This window comes from Capra hircus, chromosome 3, assembly GCF_001704415.2.
Source record: "Capra hircus breed San Clemente chromosome 3, ASM170441v1, whole genome shotgun sequence".
In the NCBI taxonomy this organism is placed as follows: domain Eukaryota; kingdom Metazoa; phylum Chordata; class Mammalia; order Artiodactyla; family Bovidae; genus Capra; species Capra hircus.
Genome location: NC_030810.1, coordinates 110374341 through 110399699, shown reverse-complemented (window position 1 = coordinate 110399699; position 25359 = coordinate 110374341). Strand labels below are relative to the sequence as shown.

The window sequence follows — 25359 nt, the reverse complement described above, 5'->3', positions numbered from 1 at the left end:
CGGCACAGTCACTCAGTTGTGTCCGACTATTTGTGACCCCATGGACTATAGCCCACTCGACTCCTCTGTCCGTGGGATTCTCCAGGCGTAAACGCTGGAGTGGGGTGCCATACCGTCCTCCAGAGGATTTTCCTGACCTGTGTCTCCTGCACCAGCAGGCAGATTCTTTACCACTGAGCCACCTGGGAAGCCTCCAATGTCCGCCACTTAGATGAATTCCAAGGATTGCATCTGCTTCTCCCTCCATTCTTCCCCCTCCAAAGACAGCGACCAGAACGGTACAGACTGTGGACTGATGCTGACTGTTGTCCTTCAGCCCACCATCTCCTCCCCGCCATCCCGACTCTGCTGCTCATATTGAGTGGCCTGCTTGTGGTCTGGCATGGAAAAAGCAGGCGTGGCCTTCAGGGTTCGGGCCTGTAGATTCATGGACTCTTTCTTGTTCTCGAAAAGCCTTGATGGTTCTTGGGGTGGGTTCAGCCGTCAGGAAGGACGGCCGCACTCGACTCGCTTCCGCATTGTCCTGCAACCTAACTTCTTCCTGTCTCTCTTGCCCCACTGACATCATCTGTTCCCAGGTTGCTTCCCTCTGATCCTTACCTCCTGCCCTCCCTACTGCCTCCTCTACAAGCCAAATCTTGCCACAGCACACCCTTCAACACCACAGTTTGGGAGGGAGGCAAGTGGTAAGTATAGAAATCAGACTTGTGGAAGGGACTTCTTTCATAAAGAAATGCAACTTTATTGTTTTCAAGTACGTACAAACTGCCTCAAACTAATGTCTTACAAGAGGTCACCAAGTAAAGGTCTTGCAGATGTTTCTTTAACAAACACAGCAGATGATAATTAGCCCATGCATTCACTATTTCTAAATGGATATTCCTAAAGTGTCCAAAAAGTATTGTTTTAGGAGACTACATGTGCCACCCCTAGCAATATCGTTTATGCTCTTAATTTGCTAAACAAATGCCATTTTATTCATTGAGCAAGGTAAACCTTTGTCCATGGTCAATAAATCTCAGATTCATCAGGCCCAAATTCATATGGTTTCCCGTTTGGTTTTCTAAGCCCCAGACAATGACTCGTAATTTCGAGGTACTTCGGATAAAGTACCTTCCAGTGTATTGAAGTAATAGCGCTTGGGAGGTTGCTTGCAGGCCTGATGTTTATCTGTAGTGCTTCCTTCCTTTCTGCCTTAGGTCTTCCATTTTCCTTAGATGTCTCTCTCACACTCTTGGTTCACCTAGGTGTCTCTCTACAGGATATCCCCAATGCCTTCTAATCTAAGCCAGGCTTAAGAGAACGGGCAGCGCTGCCAACAGAGCACAGTGCAGGTGGGGAGGAGGTTGCGGAGGAACAGCATCTTCCTGTAGGGACCTGAAACCACCTCCCTGTCTCAAGGGAAAGTGGGCGCACAATGATCAGAGTGTGAAGGGTGTTTGGCTGGGCAGACAGCCCTTGAGAGACCAAGGCAGGACTCCTAATGCTTTCTTTCTTGTTGTCCAGAGGTTCTAACCACGTCCATGACCTAAGCTCATTCTGTGTGTCCCTGGAAGACAGGATGTTTCTGGAAACTTCACCTCAATTCCAGCTCATGGCCTGGGACCTTCCTTTCCAGGGCTGGCTTGGCAGTGCCTGGGAGTGGTGCAGGTTCATCCAGGGTGGGCATGACGGGGAATGGCAGCCCCCCCCTCTCAGCACCATGCAGAACTTCTAGGGACTTGGCATTCAAAAGGCCAGGTTATTACCAAGGATGCTGACAGAGAGAGCTGGAGTTTCTGTGACACCTGGGCCTTGGGGACCAACAGACCACAAACCAAGTGTCTGTGGGGAACGCCACAGCCACTTTGAGCGTGCAGCCTCAGTGAAGCTTCCCAGATTGCTTCCTGGTCCTGCCTCTGCCTCTGTGGCCCTGGAATCTGATCTGCTGGTGGGGTACTTTAAAGGGCAGGACTCAGAGCTGGGGCCCGGACGTCTATGTCAGAGGTCCTGTCATTGACCCCTCTCCCTTCCTGCCCATCTCCTCCACCACACCCGACCCTCCCATCTGTCCGAGCGGCTCTCCTCTAGCGTTTCCTGAACAGTCTAGGCTGGCAGGCAGGCCAGCTTCTCCAACCTGTTCCCTTTCTGGCCTCAGGTCCTAGCACTCACCAGGTGGATTCCAGGTCTGAAGGGGAAGCAGGGGTCAGAGTTGAGCAGGAAGCAAATGAGGGGTAAAGGTGCGAAGTGGGGTGAGGCTGGGGAGATAAAGGGACCTTGGTGATCGGAGACAGCTCCCCTCCCCCGCTTTAGACAGACCCCTGCCTTTTGGTGTTGGTGTCGATCTGTCCTAGTGGGAGGTGGGGGTAAAGGGGCGGGGACTGCGGAGGGCTGGGGTACCCCTCAGTTCCTTGGATAAGAAAGGCAGCCCGTGGAATGGAGCAGGATCTGGGGAGGGATCATGACATGTAGTGTCTAAGCTGATTGCTCCTAGTTAGGCCTCTGGGGCAATCACCCCAAGCTAAGTTACCCTCTCCCCCAACTTGGCCTGCGGAGTTGCCTCATTCTCTCGGCCTCCCCGCCAAACACACCCCAGTGTTTTCCACCCCTACCCAGTGCCATCCCGGTGACACCGCCAGGGCCCCCGTCTTCTCTGTGCCTGCTCCTCCCTTCCGACCGGCTCAGTAGTAGGTCTCCTTCTCCACCCAGCCTGTTAGAGAGATGAGGGGTGGGGTTGCAGCACGAGCTTACAAAGAGGCAAGAGATACGCGTCCCAGGGGCTTGGGTGGCCGAGGCCAGGTGGGACAGAAGCCTGGGGAGGGGAAAAACAGCTGTGGAAGGTGGAAGGGGAGAAGGAGACTCCAGGGAGTGGGGCCGTGGGTTAGGGGGAAGGAGAAACCTGCTCTCAGCACAGGGGCCAGTGGGCCCAGACTGGGATGGGGGTAAAAACAGAAATGCCAACAGGGACTGTTCAAGTAATAAATGAGTTCCTGAAGGGCAGCTGTCCATGGCTGCTGTGCAGAAACGGGGCCCGGGGTCAACAGCACCTGTGATTTTTCAGGAGAAGTCAGAAATTCAGGTTTTATGTGAAGGCCTCCAAGTTTTAGATAGTAGGCCAATTGAAAAACAAACAAACAAAAAACACCCGCCCATACAGGGCAGCCAAACCAAACAATATCCACGGACCGTATTTGGCTTGTAGGCCATCCATTTTCGACCTCCACTAAGTGATCAAAAAAGCTTGTTGGGGGGGGGAAGAAAACACTTGGATGATGCCTGGGACTTGGGAGGCCTGGGGGGTAGGGCCAGTTCTGCGTTCCTCCCTTTTTGACCCTGAACGAATCAATTCACCTCTGCCCCTCTCTTTGTCTGTAAAATGTGAAGGTGGGACTAGATGACCTCGGAGGGCCCTTCTAGTTCCGATGTACTGTGATTCCAGGTGGAAGGTGGAGGGCCTCAGAGACCAGTTAGGTGGGACCGGAATCTGAGAGGAAGGGGTTCCGCGGAGTCCGGGCTCCAAGGCCCAGGGAGCCCAGGATGGAGGGCCCGGAGGGAAAGGCGCAACGATCCATCCGTAATGGGGATGGAGTCCGCGTTCAGAGCCCTGGCGGGGTAGGTAGCCAGAGTGGGGGGCTGCACTTTGGGGGGTCGGGGTGAGGCACGGGGGTGCTTACCACCGGGATATCGCCGCAGGATCAGCTTCCGGACCTCATCGTAGATGAAGATAAGGAGACTATAGGGGAAGGCGCAGAACCACCAGGTGACCCTGAAGGAAACAGGAGTGTCAGGAGCATCAGAAGTTGCTTCCGAGGGTCCAGAACTTGGCTCCTAGCAGGGGGCCCTTCCGAGAGGACACTCACTTGAGCGGGTACATTCGGAGAGCCACACCCATGCCCGGGCAGTAAGACAGAAAGGCGGCCAGTGCTGTCTCCTCCAGGAGCCCAAAAATCAGAATCTTGTTCCTGGAAAGGCAAAGAAAGGAGGGTAAATAGGGTTTGAGGGGAGGGCGAGAAGCGGGGGCAGAGATCTAGGGTGACCCCTGGTGGTGGAAGGGAGAGAGCGGGAAGAAACGCCGAGGAAAGACTAACAACGATGTCTTCCCATGCCTTCTTCAAACGCCCTCTGCTGCTGCTGCTGCTGCTGCTGCTGCTGCTCCTGCTAAGTCGCTTCAGTCGTGTCCGACTCTGTGCGACCCCATAGACGGCAGCCCACCAGGCTCCGCCGTCCCTGGGATTCTCCAGGCAAGAACACTGGAGTGGGTTGCCATTTCATGCTCCAATGCACGAAAGTGAAAAGTGAAAGCGAAGTCAGTGAGTCGTGTCCAACTCTCAGCGACCCCATGGACTGCAGCCCACCAGGCTCCTCCGTCCATGGGATTTTCCAGGCAAGAGTACTGGAGTGGGGTGCCATTGCCTTCTCCTCTTCTGATGATAAATGTAACCAAAGAAAGATTGTCTTTACTTTTTCTTCTTGCTGGTTTCACCACTGATTGTTGTCTATAACACATAGGTTCATTCATTGAAGAAATGCTTCCTATGTGTTGGGTGGTGCACAGCCTACACAGCCCTGTGCTGGAGAAGCTTCCTTCTAGAGAATGGGGGCCTGCCCTCAGGCATCTTATAATCTTGTTAGTGCTCCAGGCACGTGGCCTTTGAAAGCGTCATCTCCCCTTCAGTTCAGGACCCATGGATGTCTTATACCGTCTCAGTGTCTTCTGCAGCCCCTGGTAGCTGCTGGTCATAGATATGCAATAAAGAATGGTTATGTTCCCTGCTTGCCGTGCCCTGCACAGTAAGGACTCTCTGCTCCTTGTCCTCTCCTCCCTGCCTCGTCCCCATGAGTGATTTTAGCTCAGTGCAATCTCTTTCTCTTGGGCTACCTTTCTTTATCTAACAGACACGTCCCCTTCTTCTCCCTAGGATCTTAATGCTATTAAGTTCACCAGAGTTTTGGCATCTTTTTTTTTCTTCTTCTTAAAGTAAGAAATTGTGACAAAACTCACGGGGATTGTGCCCATTGCTTGCAGTAGTAGAAAAGAAAGAAAATGAGGGTGATACCTTCAGCACTGATCACCATCTAGGCTGGAATTGCAGAGGAAATCACTGAGTACCCCCCAGATTCCAGGCTCTGGGATGGGTGAGCCACCCAGTGTAATAGCTGCGGGCTCAGGCATTCCCAGCTGGGTGACCTCAGGCATGTCAGAGGATGTATGTGAATCACTTAGCACAGTGACTGGCACCTGTAACTCAAGGCCCTGAACTTGACTCCGAGTAACTCTCTGCCCTGCAAGAATAACACCACCATCACAAGGCAAGTGCTACAAACTGGAGCCACCTGCCAAGTGGAGGAGAGCACAGAAGATCCTGTATTTAGGGCTGGCCCAAGGGTGAGGATGAGTGAGGATTAGAGTATAAGATGGAAGGAATGGAGGAAGGGAGAGAAGAGGTATGGGGAGAAGATGAAAAGGAAGATGGAAGACCATAGTGAAGGAGATTTTAGAAGCAAATTGAAACTCATCAGAAACGGTCATAGCCCTCCTTCCTCTTCTCTCATCTATTTCCAACAATGCTACGGATATACAGCTGGGCAACTGCAGTCTGAGACTCCAACAGATCTGGGCCTGTGTGGGTGAGTGAGTGCACCCAGAGCGTGCTCTCCCCGGTGGGCGGGGCTGGTGGGCGGGGCCGACGGGTGGTGGGCGGCACTCACTTCATGCCCTGCTGGAAGACTGAGTTGCGGCGGGTCTTGCAGATGATGAGGTCAGCCCATTGCACGACCACAATGCTGGCAAAGAAGGCCGTGTGGCACGTGAACTCCACCACCTTCCGCTGTTCATAGGTCTGGGGGAGGGCAGGCAGAGAGAGGTGAGAGAGTGAGAGGAAAGGGGAGGACCAGAGTTCATTGTGCTCCGGAGCAGACGTTAAACCCTGGGCACCTATACAACCCTTGGCCTCCAATCCCACCGGCCGCGACTGACCACTCCTGCCAGGCCTTCAGCCCCACCCTATGCGCATGCATCTGCACTTATGCGGCCCACTCACCCACTCCTGTCCGTAGCTATCCTCCAAGTCATTCATGGACCGGTCATCCCAGTCCAGGCGGATTCCCAGAAGCCGTGAAGGCAGAAAACCATTCTCTGCCAGGATCACAAAGTAGGTGAAGAAGCCACCCAGAGCCTGGATCATCCCTGTGGGTGGGCAAAGGACAAAGGGCAGGGCCTGGGTCAGAGCAGGTAGCAGGGTGGAGCCAGCCCCTCTGGGCCAGAGAGGGACATCCCTGAGCCTTGGGGAGGTGGCCCCTGTTCTGGAATTTTGCAGGGGGATCATCCCTTTAAAAGCCAGGAAAGGCATCGTCTTGGGGTTCCCTCCTGAACCCGGGGTCTGGCCGCACCGATCTGTCCATAGGCCATGCTGATGAGCCTCTCGTTCACCAGCTTGTCCGTCTGCGGATTTCGCGGCTGCCGCTTCATAATATCACTCTCAGCTGCCTCGTAGGCCAAGGAGATGGCAGGGACCTGTGCAAGGGGGCCGTGGGTGGGGGAGGGCGTTTGAAGGGAGAGGGTGGGAGCAGAGAATGACCAGCAGTGAAGAATCTTTGACACAATTCACTTAGTAAGTTCCCCAAACCCTCTCATCCTCCAGGCCTGTGCTTCTCTTCTCGGCAACCCTCCCAGCCTGCTTGGGTGCCCCTGCTGCACCTCCTCTTCCCTCTGCTGCCTATCCCTACCCACTGCATCCCCATGACTGCCTTGCCCCATGACCTCCTTCAACCCCTGGCCTCACCATGTCAGTGCCCAGGTCAATGCAGAGTATGGTCACGGTGCCCAGAGGCAGGGGGATGTTGGCGATGATGAACAGCAGGAATGGGGTGATCTCGGGGATGTTACTGGTCAGGGTGTAGGCGATGGATTTCTTCAGGTTGTCAAAGATCAGGCGGCCTGTGGGGAGGTCCTGAGGGCTTCAGGGAGGCCAGAGGGACCCTGCCCATCCCTGGCTCCTGCAAGCAAGGCTGCCCGTCTTCCCAGTAGGGGGAGATTTTGTATTGGAGCTAAACCAGAAGGTGGATGCCTGAAATCCTAGTTGAGTCTGTAATTGAGGTAAAAGGCAGGGAAGCAGCTGTGCCAGCTCGGATATCCGGGGTGTCACCCCAGCCTGTGCAGTCCCTCACCCTCCTCCACGCCGGTGACGATGGAGGCAAAGTTGTCATCCAGCAGGATCATATCGGCGGCCTGCTTAGACACGTCGGAGCCAGCGATGCCCATGGCGATGCCGATGTCCGCCTTCTTCAGCGCTGGGGAGTCGTTCACCCCATCCCCCGTCACCGCCACAATGGCTCCCTGGGGAGAGGGAACAGCCAGAGCTGGGGGTGCAGCCCCTGCGCGCGCCTGGCCCCGGCCCCTTCCCCAACACCCACCTGCCTCTGGCAGCCCTCCACGATGATGAGCTTCTGCTGAGGAGACGTCCGGGCAAAGACGATCTCCGTGTGGTTCTTGAGGATCTCGTCCAGCTGCTCTGACGTCATATCTTTCAGGTCAGAGCCGTGCACCACACACGCCTTGGCTTCTCTGGAGGCAGGGGCAGAGCCCACTGATTGCCTGGCGCCTGAGAGCACCCCCTGCCCCTCCTCGCCGCTGCAGGGACTCCCCCACAGCGTCAGTCCTCCTCTCCTTCTACAGCTCAAGGCCCTGCCTTTCCCACTTCTCTCTTAGAGGGGATGGTGCTCAGTCTTCCCCATGTGGCATCATCGTGGTCATTTGCACAGTGTGCTAGGCCAGGTGCTGGTGACACGCATCTCGCTCCCATAGCAACCTGGCAGCGCAGAGACCACCCTCATCTTGTAGCTGAGGAAATGGAGGCTCAGGAAGGGAAAGTGATGTCTTCAAGGTTGCACAGCACAGCCTGGCCCCCCGCTCAGGACCAGGGAAGCACAGGTTAGGACCAGATAGCCCGGGATGCTCGAGCGTCCGGTGGGAGAGGCTGAGTTGATGGCGAGGGGTCCTGCAGAGCCTCACCTGGGGTTGACTTGGCTGACAGGAATGTTGAGCCGGGCGGCAATGTCCTCCACGGTCTCGTTGCCTTCTGAGATGATGCCCACGCCTTTGGCAATGGCCTTGGCTGTGATGGGGTGGTCACCGGTCACCATGATCACCTGGCAGGAAGAAGAAAAGAGAAAAGGAAAGCAGCATTACGTTTATTTTCTCCTTTCATTCCTTCCCCAAAGTCTTCCAACTAGATAGTGGGGCTGGAAGTGGCCCCAGCCAAAATGACTGAACTGTGTGTGTTTGGGAGGGAGGGTGAGAGGGAGAGATGGCAGGTTATGTTCAGGAGATACAGAGAACGTTTGCCTAAATGCAGGAAAGCCTCTCTGATAGAGTAACGAGTTAATGAGGGTCCCCTGGAAGAGAAGCCTCTAGGGTTGTTGAGGAGTTTGGATTTCATGGGATACGAGGTTGTCAGAGTTGGAAAGACTCTTGACAGCTCCTTCATTTCATTGATGAGGAACTAGAGGTTTCGGCCGTTTGTTTTAGCCCCTTCGGTTGCAGCCGCTTCATTGCTGCAAGTTCCAGGAGCCAGGATGGACGTGGCTTTCTTACTGCTCAATGTGGTGGCTGCTGGCATCCCGACTGGACTGGGCAGGGATGGGAGGGGACCTCCTCTGTCCCTCCCTCTACCTTCCATCTCATGCTCCTCTGCCTCTGCCATCCCTTCACCGGGGGTTCCCTGCCTCAGCAGCGACGGCGTTCATTGCTGCTGTTGCAGAATGGATGCAGTTGGATGGGGTGGGTGGTTAACATCTGAGAGGCTGGATAAGAGGCTTTTATAAGCATCAGGACATCAGAGCTGGCTTAGGACAGCACTTGCATGTGGGGGTTTTGGGGGTGAAACCCACAGATCTGAGAAAGAAGCTTCTTCTGGCCCCACTGCCTTCTCTTCCATCCCCAAAGGCCATACGGGCCTCCCAACTGAAAGACAGAAGCATCTTTGCAGTCCTCATCTTCTTCACCCCTTGAGGGGTTTGGCACTGTCCACCACCCTCTCCTTGAAGCCCTGTCCTCCCTTGGTAGGCATATTCCTGCTTTCCCAGAAACATCTCCCCTGGGCATCTTACAGACCCTCCCAACGTCAGTGCAAAAAGAACTAGTTATCTATTCCACCACCCTCACTGAGCCTGCCCCTCTGCTCCCCACCTGAGATTCTATCCCTCTGTTCATTCAGTCCCTCTGTCTTCTGGATCTTCCTTGCCTCTCGATTTGAGTTTGCTCACCAAGTTCTCAAAACCTCTCTCAAGTGTTAACTCCTCCACCCCCTTTGTTGCTGCCCTCGTTTGGGCCGTTTCCTTGCCTGTGCACTGTGTCACCTCCTCACACTGTATCCCTGCCTCGAGGTCACTCTTCTCCAAGTGCGGCCCCTCCTCCATCTAGGTCTAGCCTCCTAGGAGCTAGCTCTGTCCTGTGATACCTGTGACTCGCAGTGGCTCGTGGGGTAAAGCCCAAGACTGGCATTTAAGCAAAGTCCTTCCAGCTGGCCCCGGCCCCGGCTCCAGTCTCCATCCCAGCCGCTCCTCGGCCACCCCCACGTGCCCTGAACAGCCCAGCCACGGCAGGGTACACACTGTTCCCTGCTCCTGCCTTCCGCTCCCTCCCTCCTTTCCAAATGCTCTTCACCCTTCGAAGACCAGATCGAATATCATGCCCTCTGTAAAACTGTCCAGTTCTCCAAGGTGGACTTAACTGCTCGCTGCTGCTCTGAGTTTCCCGGACTTGCCTTCCCAGGCCTGGCGACAGTTCTGATCATGGCAACCGGCTGCCTGGTGACAAGGGGAGCATGGGCTTTCCGGATGAGCTGGCCAGGCTTCCTCTAGCCAATCTCCCTCTTAATAGCGATTTTATTTTGGGGAAGCTACCTACTGCTCTGAGTCTCAGCTTGTTTTATTTTTAAATGGGAGTAGTGATGCCTACAGACAAAAAGTGGTGGCAGGGTTCAGAAATCACATATGTGTACATATATGCACACAAGCGCTTGAGTGTGATGGTTAAAAAATAGCAGATGCCTTGGTTCAAATCCCAGCTCTACCACTTACTAACTCTGAGGCCTTGGGCATGTTACTTTAAGCCTCAGTTTCCCTTCTGTAAAAAAAGGGACAATAGTAGTGCCTACTTATAGGGTTGTAGTGAAGATCAAATGAGATCATACAGATTTGGTGCTTGGAATAGTGCCTGATGCATATTCTGGTGGTGGTTGCTGTTTAGTTGCTCAGCTGTGTTCAACTCTTTGTGACCCCATGGACTATAGCCCGCCAGGCTCTTCTGTCCATGGGTTTCTCCAGGCAAGAATACTGGAGCGGCTTGCCATTTCCTACTCCAGGGATCTTCCTGACCTAAGGGTCAAACCCACGTCTCTTGAGTCACCTGCATTGGCTACCACTGGCGCCAATATAAAGCCTCACAAAACAATGGGCTCTTTTTATTATTAGAGTATCTGCCCCTTAGCAGCTGTGCAAAGACCCTAGCTGTTGAAATTGTTCTGTGATTAATTTCAAGGCATCTTCCCCCAGAGGGTCATGAGCTCTGGAGGCCAGGCACTGTATCTTGTTTGTTTTTGTAACCCCAGTGCCCCCGTTCAGCCCTCAACAGACAGACTTGAGTTGAACTGATTTGGGAGTAGGTGAGATGTTGAAAAAGGAAGACCAAACGATGGCCTTAGAACTGGCAACTGGACAGGCTAAGAGTGGTAAAGAGCTGTATCTTGGAAACAAGAAAGTAACCAAAAGGGAAGGGGCTTTTGTTTGTTTGTTGAACACCAGCACCTTCAACAGTGCCCGGTACGTACTTGGTAAACAATAAATATTTGTTGAATGAAGCACACACGTAGCACAGAAGAGGGAGTGGTTGTTGAGAAGGCCTAATCTCATCCCAAACAGCTAGAGAGAGGGAGTGGGCAGTGCTTGGGAAGGGGAAAACAACCAGATCTCCAAAACAGGGGTGCCTGACCAGCTTGAAATCAGAGTGGAAGGAGCTGTGCCCCGGAGAGAGAGAGGATGGGCATGGGAGACTGGTTATTCTGAGCAGAAGGGCCAGAGTGAGAGTCTAAGGCAGGACTGAAACTTTCCTTGCAGATGGACAACTTCTCCTCTTGGTCAGTGGGAAGGAGGCCACCAGTGGTCAGGTCTCCCCAGGGCAGCAGCCCCCACGTCCCCTGGACCTTTGGTGTTTGGGAGGAGGGGCGAAGCGAGGCTGGTACCTTGATGCCTGCACTCCGGCACTTGCCCACAGCGTCGGGCACGGCAGCCCGTGGAGGGTCAATCATGGACATGAGCCCCACGAAGCAGAGCTTCTCCGTGGGAAAGTTCAGCTCATCCGTGTCGAATTTGAAGCCCCGAGGAAACTTTCCAGAGGGCAGATTCAGTTGACAGAAGCCTGAAGAGGGCAGATGGGAAGAGTGAGAGCAGGCTGGTGGTCACCTGGGTGTCCCCCGCGCCTCTCACCCCAGGGAGGCCTTCCTGAGCCCTGCTCCCTGCTGCTGTCCCCTCACCCAGGACGCGCTCCCCGAGCCCTCCCAGCTCCAGGTAGGCATTCTGGAAGGCATCTTGCATCTCCTTGTCCAGAGGGATCTCCTTGCCCTGCACCAGGATGGAGGAGCAGCGGTCCAGGATGCGCTCAGGGGCCCCCTTCATCACCAGCACGTGGCTCTGGGGGCTGTCTTCTCGCTCATGGATGGACAGCTGGAGAGAGGACAGGCAGTTACAGAGGGGGCCAGACTTGTCTCAGAAGCTCCAGCGCCCAGCATGGGGCCTGGGAAAGAGCAGAGGATGGTAAAATTCCCTTAATAAAATACCCCCTGAGCCACTGACCACTGTCACCATAGGGAGAGTCTCTGGGTGTGCATGGGTGTTTGGACCTCATAGCCATAACCCTGCAACCTGTGGGTCACTTTCCCATAGGACATTTATCCACTCGGCAGATAGTTACTCTGATCACTTAGGACAGGTCCTGGGCTAGGAGTGAGGTGGCTCTATCATCACGGGTGACATCACGGGTGTTGTCACCATGCCCCATCACCATACTGGGTTCAGGGGGCTTTAGCCATATGGCTTTTTAAATTGTATTTATTTCTTTATTGGCTGTGCTGGGTCTTCGTTGCTGCACAAGCTCTTTCTCAGGTTGTGGTGAGCAGGGTCTATTCTCTAGTTGCGGTGTGTCGGATTCTCATTGCCATGGCTTCTCGTGTGGAGCATGAGCTCTAAAGCACATGGGCTTCAGTAGCTTGCAGCTCTTGGGCTTTAGAGGGTGGGCTCAGTAGTTATGGTGCCCGGGCTTAGTTGCCTTGAGGCAAGTGGGATCTTCCCAGACCAGGGATTGAACCCGTGTCCCCTGAATTAGCAGGCAGATTTTTAACCACCGTACCACCAAGGAAGCCCCACCTCTATGGTTCTGAGGCTGCTGTCCTGGCATTTAACAGAGAGGGGCAGGCTGGGGGATACCCTAAAGATATTTCCAAAGTATGACTCAACTCAATGGAATGGAAGGGTTGGGCGACTGGAGCCAGAGGACGTGAAGAGTTGAGAGGGTGGCAGCTTATAGTAAAGAAACGAAGGTTTGGGAGCTGGGGACAGAAGGTGGTTGCAACCAGACGTCTGGTCATCCATGCTGCCGGGGGATGAGGCAGGGGTGTGAGGAGGTGACGCTCGGAGGGCCTCTCTCTGCCTGTGGATTCCCCCTTGACTTTGTGTGCCCCTCACTCCCATCCCTTCCTCTCCCCCAACCCGGCATCCAAACCCCACCTGGTACTTATTGGTTGAGTTGAAAGGGATCTCGGCCACCTTAGGGTTTCTGTCCCTCATCTTCCTCACGGAGCCGCAGGACAGCTCAATGCACTTGAGGAGAGCTGACTCGGAGGCATCACCTGCTGTGTCCCGCTGCCAACGAGCAGAACTCAGTGTCACGGTGGAGGACGGAGCACGCCATCCTCTGGGCAGCCGCAGGGTGTGAAAGGGGAGGCTTTGTGTCAGGAAAGGGAGTAGACTGTGGGGACCCCCACCTTACCTTAGACACAGAGATGTTTTCCTGCCCTGCCTTGAACACAGCACGGTTGCAGAGACCAGCAATCCGGGATAGGGCGGTCCACGTCGGGGATCGTTTGTCAAAAGTGGCCCCTGGGAGGAAAAGAGGGAGAAGGACGAGGTTGGCTCCCCTTTAGAGCCCTTATCTCATCCCACCCGCCCTGCCAACCCCGGTGCTCCGAACATTCCCCCCCGCTCTGGGTAGAGCGCCCAGTCACCAGACTGATCTTCCGTGGTGTCGGCCTCATGGATCTGATTGTCGAACCACATGTGGGCGACGGTCATGCGGTTCTGGGTGAGGGTACCGGTCTTGTCGGAGCAGATGGTGGAGGTGGAGCCCAGGGTCTCCACCGCCTCCAGGTTCTTCACCAGGCAGTTCTTCCGGGCCATGCGCTTGGCCGTCAGGGTCAGGCACACCTGGTAGAGACAGTGGGCAGTAAAAAGGGCTCCACCTGGAGCTGGAGATGACCTTGTTCTTACCCCAGACCATGGCTCTGTCCCTCCTCTCTTGATCCTACTCCGCGAACATGGAGAGGGACCTAGGTGTGAGTCGTGAATGTGTTCCACTTTAGACGTGTTGAGCTGAGATCATGAGTGTATATTTAGGTGAAATGCCCAGTAAGGAGTTGCAGATATTTGGTCAGAGCAGGGTGTAGGTATGTGCGTGTCATCAACATGGAACAGGCACCAGGAACTGGGAGGAGAAGAGCTCACTCGGGTGCATTAGGAGATGAACAGGGCACTGAGGCCTGACGACCAGTGAGGGGCGGGGAGGAGGAGACACTGCAGGGAACGGGCGAGGAGAACCAGGGCGGCAGCCTGTCGCAGCCATCCGCGAAGGAGAGAACGCTAGGAAGGTGGGCAGCAGTATCCATTTCAGCAGCAGAGTGAAGGATGGGAGCTGAGGAAAGGTCACTGGATTTGCTAGTCAGTGACTGGTGACCTTTGAGAGAGGCTTGACAGGCGGGTTGGCCAGGACGAGCTCCAGATGGCAGTGGAGAGATGACTAATATGAGGGTTGTGAGGAAAGGTGACTAGCAAGAGCTCCGGGAGAGAAACTGAGCGCTAAGACACAGCCCAACCTGAGACTTTTCCTACTCAAACCCTGAGCCAGGTACTAAAGTGGACTTTTTCAGACCCACATTCCAAGCCATGTAGTAATGAGAAATCGAATGTGTGATTGTAGGGGCTGGAAGTGAAAAAACTGCAGAAGAGCTATAAGCCTCTCTTGCTTTTGAGGCACGGGAGCAGAGCCCTCCCTGGGTAGCCCCTCAACCTGACCCACTCACGGTGACAGTGGCCAGCAGGCCCTCGGGCACGTTGGCCACAATGATGCCGATAAGGAAGATGACCGCCTCCAGCCAGCTGTAGCCCAGGATGAGGGAGAGCACGAAGAAGGAGACCCCCAGGAACACGGCCACCCCTGTGATCAGCTGGATGAAGTGCTCAATCTCCATGGCTATGGGCGTCCGCCCGACCTCCAGGCCCGAGGCCAGAGTGGCTATACGGCCCATCACCGTCCGGTCACCCGTGGCGATCACGATGCCCCTGGCAGTGCCTGCAACACAGGAAGGGACACCAGGTTGGGTACCCTGGGGATCCTAGGAACTGAAGTCCCTTCCTGCTTCCTGAGAAAGGAAAACCAGCACAGCGTGCATCAGCCAAGGACTCCCATCCTGGAGGGTGCGCAACCCGGGTTTGGCTGGTTCCGATGCATGCTCTTTCCGCAACAGTGCACTTCCTCCCCTGAGTACCCCTGGAATGTCTACCTAAGAGCCAGTGGTTGCCTAGCTTCTTCTAGAGAGATTTGTACCTAGTGTTGAGAAACAAACACTTATGCCTACAGGGAAAATCCATAAGTGCTTTACTTATGAATTTACTTATGAACACAATATATGTGTTCAAAAATTCCTTCCTACTCATTTTAATAATGAAATGAGACAGTGCTGTGATACACCTAAAGCAGCATCTGGCACACAGTAGGCACTCCAAAAACAGTTCCATTCATTTCCTCTCCTCTCTCCAAAGTTAGTTCAGGGTAATCAGTGGCATGTTTTACGAGCCATTTTTATCAATTGTGGGAAATGCAGAGCAACTTTCAGAATCTCAGGACATTAAAACTTTAAGAAACAATGTGTGGTGATATTTTTTGCCGTGAATCCACATGCTGAAGGAAGGGAAAAGCCCAGAGAAACAGAACACACTGAAGGCAAATGAGATACAAGAAGGGAGAGGTGTGTGTGGGGTGGGGGAGGGGGATACAAGGCCTGTTTGACCCACTTTCTGAGGCTTATCGTCTAGTCAGACACTGCCTCCCGCCAGCTTGAGTCAGCCCCCGACACTGCTCACAACCACAGAGGGTAGGGCTTCGGGTGGGCCTGTACTCCAGCCACTCAGCAGTGACAGCTCTGGGGCCTCTTCCTAGCCTTTGGTCATCTCTAGAAGCCAGAGCTGAGGGCCCGCCGGGCAGCCTGTGCATGGCCAACAGTTCCTTTGGTGAAGCCCAGGCCTGGAGGCAGCCTTAGGAAAGGCCCGAGTGTTCACCTGGGCCGGGTGCTTTCTTACCCCTTCCCCAGTCTGGGTGCTGGTCAAGCAAGGGTCAGGAGATGAAGCAACTGGTCCTGGAACCAGGAGTGAAGGGGGCCATCAGTCAAACCAAAGACTTCTAGGAGTTGAGGCTGGTTTGGGGGGTGTGTGTGTGTGTGTGTGTGTGTGTGCACGCACGCACACGTGCATAGTGGTCTTGACTCATATCTGAAGGCTTGGGAACCCACTCTGTCCTGGGGTGGACAGAACAGAGCTCTTACTGTGGGAGGTAACTATTCCATGGGGTCACATTGCCCCAGCTGATTTGCTGCCCTCTGGAGAGATCATCCCTGTAACACTCAGGGTTCCAGCCCCTTTGATTCCCTTCTCCATAGCCAGGCTCCTGACAAGCAAGCATGGCCACAGCCCCCAGTCCTGCCTGGGGATACAGGATTCAGGCTCCTCCCACAGCTGCTGCTGGAAGCAGGGGCTCCCCACCAGGCTGATCTCTCACCTTCCACACAGTTGGTAGAGAAGAAACAGATATTGCGGGTCTCCAGGGGATTCTCGTGGGTGAACTCGGGGGAGCGGGTCTGGGGTTCTGACTCGCCTGTCAGGGAGGAGTTGTCCACCTGAGGAGGAAGGCAGTGTGGGGTCATCAGATGGGCAGACATGCTCGTGCCCACACAGCTGCGTCCTGACTCCAGCCACACTCAGGCGCCCTGACATTGGAGACAGAATCACACTTGCCCTCATCACATACTTATAGTGTTACTCAGCTATTGTCCCTGCTCTGGTTTGGAATCTGGGCTCACTGACTTCTGTGACCTTGGGCTGGTTACTTAACCAACAGTGCTTCTGATTTACTCTTCTTTAAGTGGGGCATGGAAGCAGAATGTCTGCGCTGCACAACTATAGGGGGCGCCACTAACTCTGTAGTCTGTGAAAACGGCACAGTCTAGGGTTGTGTGGGGCATGACTTGTGTGACCACGCGCAACCTCCCTGGGTGATTACACCATTCTGGCAGAGTTAAATTAGATAGCCTGTGTGAATGTCTATAAAGCATCTGACACATAATAATACTCAATAAATTGTTGCTATGAAGTGAATATCAAGGAAACTCAAAGAACCACCCAGGGTGCAGAGCATTCATGGCACACAGCTCTAGTATAAGACAAGGTGGGGCTGGGCAGCGTGGGGCAGGCGTTGACAGCTGGACCTGAGTCTCGCGGACTTGAAGCCCTGAGCTGGCCCCTCGCAGCCTTAGACAGCTTGCTGTTTAGGCTCAGCCAGTGGCTGTGACGCAGCGCCCTCACCTTGCAGCCGTGAGAAGAGACGATCCGGAGGTCCGCGGGTACGCGGTCTCCACCCTTCACCTCCACCAGGTCTCCCACCACCACCTCCTCCGCGTTGATTTGCATCTTCTCTCCTTCTCGCACCACCAGGGCTTGCTGCGGGGAAGCTGTGCACGTCTCTACCCCGACCTTCCTCTTGCACCGGTCTCCCCCCGCACCTCCAACCCCACCAAGGAGGAGGACACACCTGGCACCCTTAGCAACAAGATAGGCCCCAGTGTGGAGAACTGGAGGGTCTTTTCTGCCCAAGCCTCCTTCTCTGAGCACGAGGAGTTGAGAAGAGCTAAGCCAGACTCTCCCAGAAACCTTACGCCCCAGCCCACAGCCCAGCCCCCAGCCATCTACCTGAGGCACCATGTTCTTGAAAGAATCCATGATCTTGGAACTCTTGGCCTCCTGGTAGTAGGAGAAGCAGCCGGTGACGATGACCACAGCTGCCAGCACCACGCCCAGGTACAGCTGGTGAGGAGAAAGGCTTTGAGGGACCTGACTTTGCCCAGCCCTGGAGGGCCAGCTGCCACTCAGGGTGAGAGTTCAGGGCCGCTTTTGTTCGTGTCTGGAAGTGAGAGTGGAGGAAGAAAGTCCTTCTCTCCCATCCCCCCTCCACCTGCTGATCCCCAGCCACCTAAGACTAGAGGGGATGGGGAAATTGTAGGGAGTTCCCAGGACGAGGACTTCGAGAGAGAGGAAAGACCTGGGGGTGCAGACAAGTCCACTAAAGTGTGAAGAACAGGGAGTGGCTGTCCCACCATGGGTGCGTGCATTGGAGGGGCTGTTTCTAGATGTGTATAGAAGGCTTCCTGGTCACTGAAATGGTCAAGAATCCACCTGGAGGTCAGGAGACCTAGGTTTGATCTCTGGGTCAGGAAGATCCCCTGGAGGAGGTCCCAGCAACCCACTCCAGTAGTTTTTCCTGGAGAATCCCATGGACAAAGGAGTCTGGCAGGCTACAGTCCATAGGGTCACAGAGTCAGACATGACCGAGCAATTAACACTTTCACTTTCAGAAGCCTTACCCCTTTTCAGTCCAAAGAGCTGAAGGGCTGTGGGATTGTACAAGAGGTCTTGCCCCCTGCCTCCCCCCGACCCACTGTACTGAAGATTTAGGGCTAGAGGACAGAGTCATAGGCTGGTTCAGGGGTCAGGTGTGCTGGCTTACATTGTCGTTGGATGGCTCATCCTCCATGGCAGCCTGGATGCCGAAGGCCAGGAAGCAGAGGATGGCCCCAATCCACAGCAGGATGGAGAAGCCCCCGAAAAGCTGACGACAGAACTTGACCCACTCAGGGGTGGTCGGGGGTGGGGTGAGGGCATTGGGTCCATCCCGAGCCAGAATGTCCTGGGCCCGCTGGTTGGTGAGGCCCTGGGGGAGGTGAGGAGAGGTGAGGAAGCTGAGTGAGCTCACATCCAGAACCAACCTGGCCCTTCACCATTTCCCACCAGGAACCTCACAAGGGCATAATGTCCAGGTGGAGGGAAAACTCCCACCTGGTTGGAAGGGGTGGGGGGCATCAGGAGAGGCCACATGGAGGAGGTGGCATTTGCAATGGGTGTTGGAGGTTTTGAAGGCTGAGGATATGGGCTGTGGCTCCGCCAACTCTGGTTAACCTTGGGTTGAGACATATTTTGGTCAGGGCCCCAGTAATCTCCTCTGGAGGCAGTCTGGATAAGGCTCTCTGGAAAGACATCTCACTTGGCTCCCCGCCGTCCCCCACCCTGCCTCATCTCTCTCTTTCTTCTGATTCCCCCCTTCACCAAGGATTCAAGAAGGTCCTACGCTGTTGACCGTCAATGTCACAGAGCCTCGGTCACCACTCACCACTTTCCCCAGAAAGCTTCACTTAGCTCTGTACCCTGAGCCTGAGGCTGGCCCAGACACCCCTCTCTGGTCCCCTTGTATCCCAGGCATGATTCTGGGGCTGCACTCATCACAAGGCACTGGATGCTAGACTTTGAGCTCCTTGAAGACAGAAGCCACTTCTTGACTATTTTTCTATCTGTCCTCTTTCTTATTCAATAAATATGTACTGAGCACCTCCATGTCAGGCAATAGAGTCAGAGCTGGGGCTCCAGGGATGGACAAGACCCACAAGTCCCTGCCCTGTGAAGCTGATGATCTCATGACGGGATACACGATAAATAGACATTACTGCCCGATAGTGAAAAATGTTATTCTAAAAAATAAGGTAAGGTAAAGGAAGGGGGCATAGAATTTTCAAAAAGGCAGTCAGGGGAGGCCTACATTTTTGATGAATGACTTACTACTTTTCAAAATGATGGGCTTGGTAATGTGACTGCGCCATCAACTATTGGCGTAATCGTGGGAAGTTACTCTCCCCGAGTGTCCTTGCTTTACTGAACAGGGCTCCACACCTGGCTTGTTGTAAGAATCAGGAAAGCAGGTAATCCTACCCCAGTGCTGCGCGCATAGTGGGCGCCCGGTGCTCTACTGTGATAGCAGTCCTGGGTTCCCTCCCTGCTACAGCTCTGTCGGTTCCACGAGAGGAGGTGTCGCTGAGCTGCTGCCCAGAGGCCTCCGGGGCCGTGGGCTGTACGGAGCCCTGGCTTCCAGGCAGCCAGGAAAGGAGCTACAGACTAAGAAGCAGAGGGTCGCTTCCTAGTTGTGGCTCTGCCGCCGACTAGTCCCTCCTCTCTGGGCTTCAGTTTCCTTAGCGTGGAGGGTTGGATTTGAATTTTAAAGCTCCGTTTTCCCTGAGGCTCTCTCAGGGAAAAGTTCTCTCACCTCTTTGGTGCTTCCCCAGACACCCCTTCACTGACCTTGGACAGATCCACTTGGTACTTGCGGCCCAGCTCATCCAAGGACAGCTTGTGGTCATCCTGGGGAAGGGAAAGCAAGTTGCTTTGGGGAAGAAGGCTGAGCATGTCTAGAATGCATCTGAGGGCACCCGGAGCACAGCAGGGGAGCAAGGAGCATGCGAGGCTGGGTGCAGGCATCCAGGAGTGCACGGGCTGCGGGGGCAGCTCTCCCAGCCACGGCCTGGCAGGGTAGGCTGGGGCTCACCATGGCCACCTCCTTCTTCAGCTCATCCAGCTCCTTCTCTTTCTGTTTCTTCTTGCCGCCCCCATTTTCCGCAGTGGTGGCCGCAGGCGAGTACTCGCGGCCGGCCTGCAGGAGGAAGGGAGGACCTGGGGAGTCAGGGAGGCTGGAGCTTCCATTCCCACTGAAGGACTGGGAGCCCAGGCACTGCGAGTGGAGGCCAGTGGGTTCAAAGTCAGTGTCATCCCAGGGGAGGAGTGGGGTGCAGGGTGGCAGGGACCCCAGGCCCTCTGTGTGCAAACTGTCGGCAGAGTCCTGGGGCTCTATGTTTGAGCTTTAGGAAAGGCCGAGGTGCTCAGGACTCAGGAGCCCACCCTTAGCTGTTTAGTAGCTGGGCTTCTGCTCAGATTTTGTTTGTTGAAAGAACCCTGCTCTTAAAGTAAAATAAACAAAAAGCTTAAAAACCACCATCCTACACTATTTGGAATTCTGGAAGGGACTGGCTGGGGGGGGTTCATCGAGGGGGTAGAAGCACCCTGTGGGAACATCTTTGTCTCAACATGTAACTGCTTGACTCAGAGGGGAGAAGAGAGAGTTAGGAATCTGGGGGGTAAGAGTATTTGGGGAGTCAGGGATCGGGGCAGGGAAGTGTCTAGAGGAGGAGGGGAGCCCTAGGGTCTGGTGGTGGAGTGTGGAAATGATGGGCAGGGCTCACAGACTGAGAAATCAGTAGCTGGAGGGTCAGTGCCTCCAGGAAATGGGCACTCAGAGGGTCCTGTTGGGCAGGCCTGCCTGTGACGGGGTAAAAGGCGGTTCACAGGACACGAAGCCTCAGCGCACAACTTGGTGAGGAGGGGACCGGGCCCTATTTGTCTAAATAGTAAGAGATCGTCTCTGAGGATAAATCTGAAACTGAAGATGCATGGGACTCCTAGGTCCAGACCTTCCTGGGTCCTCTGGTGAAGTCAGGTGGACATCCTAACTGGAGTTTCCTGAGGTCACCATTTCCCCCTCCTCTTACGGGTCGGTGGGCTCCTCACCGCCCCCAGGCTTCCGGGGTCTCAGAGGGGACTTTGTGGGGAGAGGGTGAGGAAGCTCTCCTTCCAAGCGGTCTTGGGCGATAGAACAGGAGGGGCTGAGGAGGGCTGGGGTGCGTAGCCAGTGCCTGCTCTTTCCCTCTTCCCTAGGCTCCTTTCCCAACTCCTTCAGGCCGTGGCATCCTTGTTGCCGAGGCGCTGCTAGGTGCTGTCCTGCGCCTCTACTTCCCCTGAATCCCAAGTGCCAGGCCAAGGCTTCAGGGATTAGTGTTTCTATAGCAACACTCCTCCCTTTCCCATAAAGAGAGGATACCTGGGTGGGATTTACATCAAGGGCTTTGTCCCCCCACCCCCACCCCGCTTTTTTTTTTTTCAAGATAATGCTTTAAGAAAAAAAAAAAAAAGACCTTTTCTTTTAGAGCAGTTTAAGGTTGACAGCAAAGCTGAGCAGAAATTACAGGTTCCCATATATCTCCTGCCCCCACGTGCATGGCCTCCCCTACCATCAACACCTGGCACCGGTGGTACATTGTTACAATGGATGAACCTACATGGATATATCACTATCACTTGAAGTCCATAGTTTACATTAGGGCTCATTCTGTGGGTTTGGATGAATGTGCAGTGACATATGGGCTTCCCTGGTGGCTCAGAAGGCAAAGAATCCGCCTGCAGTTCTTTACCATTGAACCTGGCATTGATCCTTGGGTTGGGAAGATCCCCTGGTGAAGGGAAAGGCTACCCACTCCAGTATTTTTGCATGGAGAATTCTATGGACAGAGGAGCCTGGTGGGCTACAGTCTATAGGGTCACAAAGAGTCGGACACAATTGAGCGACTAACACTTTCACTATAATGACATATATCCGCTATTATAGTATATAGAGTAGTTTTACTGCCCTAGAAATCCATTGTGCTCAAGGATAATACAATTTTTTTCCCATCAAAGAAGAGCAATCCAAGGAATGTGACAGCTGCCCTGATCACAAAAGATCATGCATCTAGCACCTAGATTCCAGCACTAGAAGAGACAGAAGTCTGACCAGTGACATCAGGAGCTGGAATGGGGGCAGTGCAGTGAGAGGTGAACACCGTCATTGCCCAGATAATGCCTAATGATCTATTTAGAAGGTCCGTCTAGTCAAGGCTATGGTTTTTCCTGTGGTCATGGGTGGTATGGGTGTGAGAGTTGGACCGTGAAGAAAGCTGAGCACCGAAGAATTGATGCTTTTGAACTGTGGTGTTGGAGAAGACTCTTGAGAGTCCCTTGGACTGCAAGGAGATCCAACCAGTCCATTCTGAAGGAGATCAGCCCTGGGATTTCTTTGGAAGGAATGATGCTAAAGCTGAAATTCCAGTACTTTGGCCACCTCATGTGAAGAGTTGACTCATTGGAAAAGACTCTGATGCTGGGAGGGATTGGGGGCAGGAGGAGAAGGGGACGACCGAGGATGAGACGGCTGGATGGCATCACGGACTCGATGGATGTGAGTCTGAGTGAACTCCAGGAGTTGGTGATGGACAGGGAGGCCTGGCGTGCTGCGATTCATGGGGTCGCAAAGAGTCGGCCACGACTGAGTGACTGAACTGAACTGAGCTCTCCTAAGCTGTGTTGCTCAGAAATGCTCTTCTCAGCAAAGATGACCAGTAAATCTTGCATTTGTTTTCATGTGAAGCATCTATGAATCAGGGCTATTTTTGGCGTCCTGAAGGTTGTCTTCCTGGGGAGACTGAAGCAACTCAACAGAAGGAGTGGGGAAGGGTTGTGAGTGGCACCTCTCCTTTCCCCAGTGACTTAGGGGGACTCATTTACTTGAATGTTTTGAAAAGTCCTGGATTCACCAATCTAATTCTTTGGTTCCTGTCCTTGGTGGGACAGGGCTGAGAATGATTGAAAAGCATTGAAGAGCCAAGAGGCAAGAGACGAGGCTAAACAAGCTTCTCTGTGACCCTCCGCAGCTTCTAGGGTAGGATAAGGCCTGAGCATACACAGAGGATCAGACTACGACTGGGGGCCAAGGAGCAGAGCCCAGAGAATTTCTGCATACTTAGATATGAAATAAAGTTGTGTGAAAATTGGAATCAAAGGTATGGCTTTAAAAATTTGCCAGCCCACACATGCATGTCTGGCATGTACAGATGGTGGCTGAACAGCAACCCCTAAGGGCCCACCCTGCTCTCTTGCAGGCAGTCACAGGGCTGGGGACACACTGCCCTGTCCCCTCTCCCATCCTGGCAGAGATCTTAGTCTCTGCAGCCAGGAGCCTGTGGAGATCTGGGGCCAGAGGACTGCTCAGGCAAGAAAGAAAGAGAGGAAGCAAGGACCACCCCCCCCTTTCTCCCTCCTCCATCCACAAGTCCACAAGTCCCCCTCTCTGGACCTTGAATGCTGAAGGAGAACAGAGAGTTCTTTTTGAGAGAGCCCAGGGCGGGGACACAGTGGGGGCAGCTGGAAATCAGCCATCGCTCCCCCCACCGCTGCCCTTCGGTGGCAGCTGGAGCAGGCTCCCTCCCCACTCGGCTGTCCCTTCCCCCAACTCCCACACTGCCCTTCGAGGCCACAGGGGGAGGTGGTAACAGTGAGCTCTTGCTCTGCAGGGAGAAGGGGGATGTGGATGGGGGTGCCTTCCCTCTTCGGGGGTCTCAAGGCTGGTTGAACTCCAGGCTCCAAGCCCTAAGGGGCCCCAGCCTCAGTTTGAACAGAACCAGACCTACTCCCTGGCTTGCTACTGGGGGTGGATGGGAGAGAATTCGTGGGAGCTGGGGGAGAAGCGCGGGCCCCTGAAGAAGTCAAGGTCAAATCGCTTCTCAAGCAGGACTTCTTGAGCTGGGTCCACCCTGTGCTAAGGCAGAGGAGGGGAGAGGTCAGAGGTCCTGCGCCTCAGCTGGGGACTCCCGCTTCCTGAGGGAACCAAAGATGTCAAGGTGCAGCTGAAAGTCCCCAGACAGTGCATCTTCCCACGGCTGTGAGCTCTTCCTCTGTGAAGCCCACACGTCAGAGACAGCTCTTCACAGACCCTCACGTGCCTTCACACGGTGACATCTATGCCTATTCACGTCCGAAGGCCTGCACGTTTGCAAAATTGTCTCCTGGGACACAAACACAGGTGCTCACCCAGGAATATCTGTATCAGCCGCAGTCTATGGAGAACGCATGAGTCACCAACACACACACACACACACACACACACACACACACACACACCAGTTCTATTTATAGCTCCCACCCCAGCTCAGGAACCCTGGTGTCCAAGCTCAGAGTTTTCCCAGCTGCTAAACTTAGTGTGATACAACGTCCTTGCCTGACCCTCCCAGCCCCAGAGATGCCCCCACAGTTCCTGCTGGCACCGTCTTTCCTCAGCACCCTCCCAGCCCTGTCGTTCCCCAGACCCTCTCCCTCCCTACTGTCTTTGGCCAGCATTCCACAAAAGGAAAGCCACCAGGCGCAGGACGTAAAGGGAGTGGGTCCCTTTTCTCCATATGGAAATTTCATTTCCAAGAATTCAAAGCCCTGGCCCTGCCCCCCTCTGCCTTGGTGGTTGTTAATCTTCCCCTTGGCACAGAATGCCACAGGCTGGGGTGGACTGAGGGGGGTGCCGGCAGCTCTCACCGGCCTCTGGGAAAGTCCTCGAAGTGCGAGTACGTGGCTTGGAGCTGGAGGACAATGCTGCCTGGGACGCCCAGGGGTGCTGGACAGGGGGGGCTCAGGGCACATTTGCTTTCCTCCACACACTCCTCCCAGCTGTCCTGGGAGCTCAGGGCCCCTGGAGCTGGTGTGCACAACTGCTTGGTGACTCAGGAGTGGACGGCCCCTGTCCCTCTCTCCCACCTCACCTTGGACCCCCATCCCCCAGGCTGAGACTCCCAGAGGAACAGATACCTCCAGCGGGGGGGTGAAGGTGGGGAGGATTGACAGTACCACAGATCCCTGGGAGGCCCGGGGGCGCGGCAAGAGAGGAGGGATGGTGGGAATGTGATGGTGGTGGGGAGGCGCAGGGACAGAGACGAGGGCTGGGAGGAGGGAGCGCTGGAGGAGATGCGGGGCTGGGCTGCGGGCTGCTGCCGCGGAGGAGGAGGAGGGCGCAATGCTCGGGTGGTGAACGCTGCGGGTCTGTACATACAGCCGTAGCTGGAAGACTCTTCCTTTCAAGTTCAAACCAGCCCTCTGCTCCTCCCTCCACATCCCATCCTGACCTCATCCTTTCCCTCCAGCCTCCCTCACATCCAGAGAGCCCTACGGCTCCCTCCAGCGTGACCCCTGCTCTTTGGAGATACTCACCCCGCGGCCCATCTTGGGGCAGAGTGGCTGAGGGACCTAGACGGGAGAGGTCGCCAGGAGGAACCCAAGCCCAGATCACCAGTCTGGGGCAGTGGCCAGAGGCCCCGGCAGACAGACCGAGACAGC

The 25359-nt window shown here is 54.8% G+C and overlaps 1 protein-coding gene across 1 annotated transcript; it reads right to left on the bottom strand.

Annotated features, from left to right (window-relative positions):
• Positions 719 to 25359, bottom strand: LOC102186539 (sodium/potassium-transporting ATPase subunit alpha-2). The gene is made up of 23 exons (XM_005677233.3): positions 25234 to 25359; positions 19943 to 20047; positions 19699 to 19758; positions 18080 to 18283; positions 17266 to 17379; positions 16882 to 17016; positions 16079 to 16196; positions 14328 to 14596; positions 13257 to 13455; positions 13022 to 13131; positions 12760 to 12894; positions 11511 to 11700; positions 11220 to 11395; positions 7991 to 8127; positions 7393 to 7543; positions 7147 to 7315; positions 6762 to 6916; positions 6370 to 6493; positions 6021 to 6166; positions 5689 to 5819; positions 3840 to 3941; positions 3654 to 3745; positions 719 to 2689 (listed from the first exon to the last, which is right to left on the bottom strand). Exons 1-23 carry the CDS (start codon positions 25243 to 25245, stop codon positions 2661 to 2663), a joined length of 3063 nt encoding a protein of 1020 aa, XP_005677290.1. The 5' UTR covers positions 25246 to 25359; the 3' UTR covers positions 719 to 2660.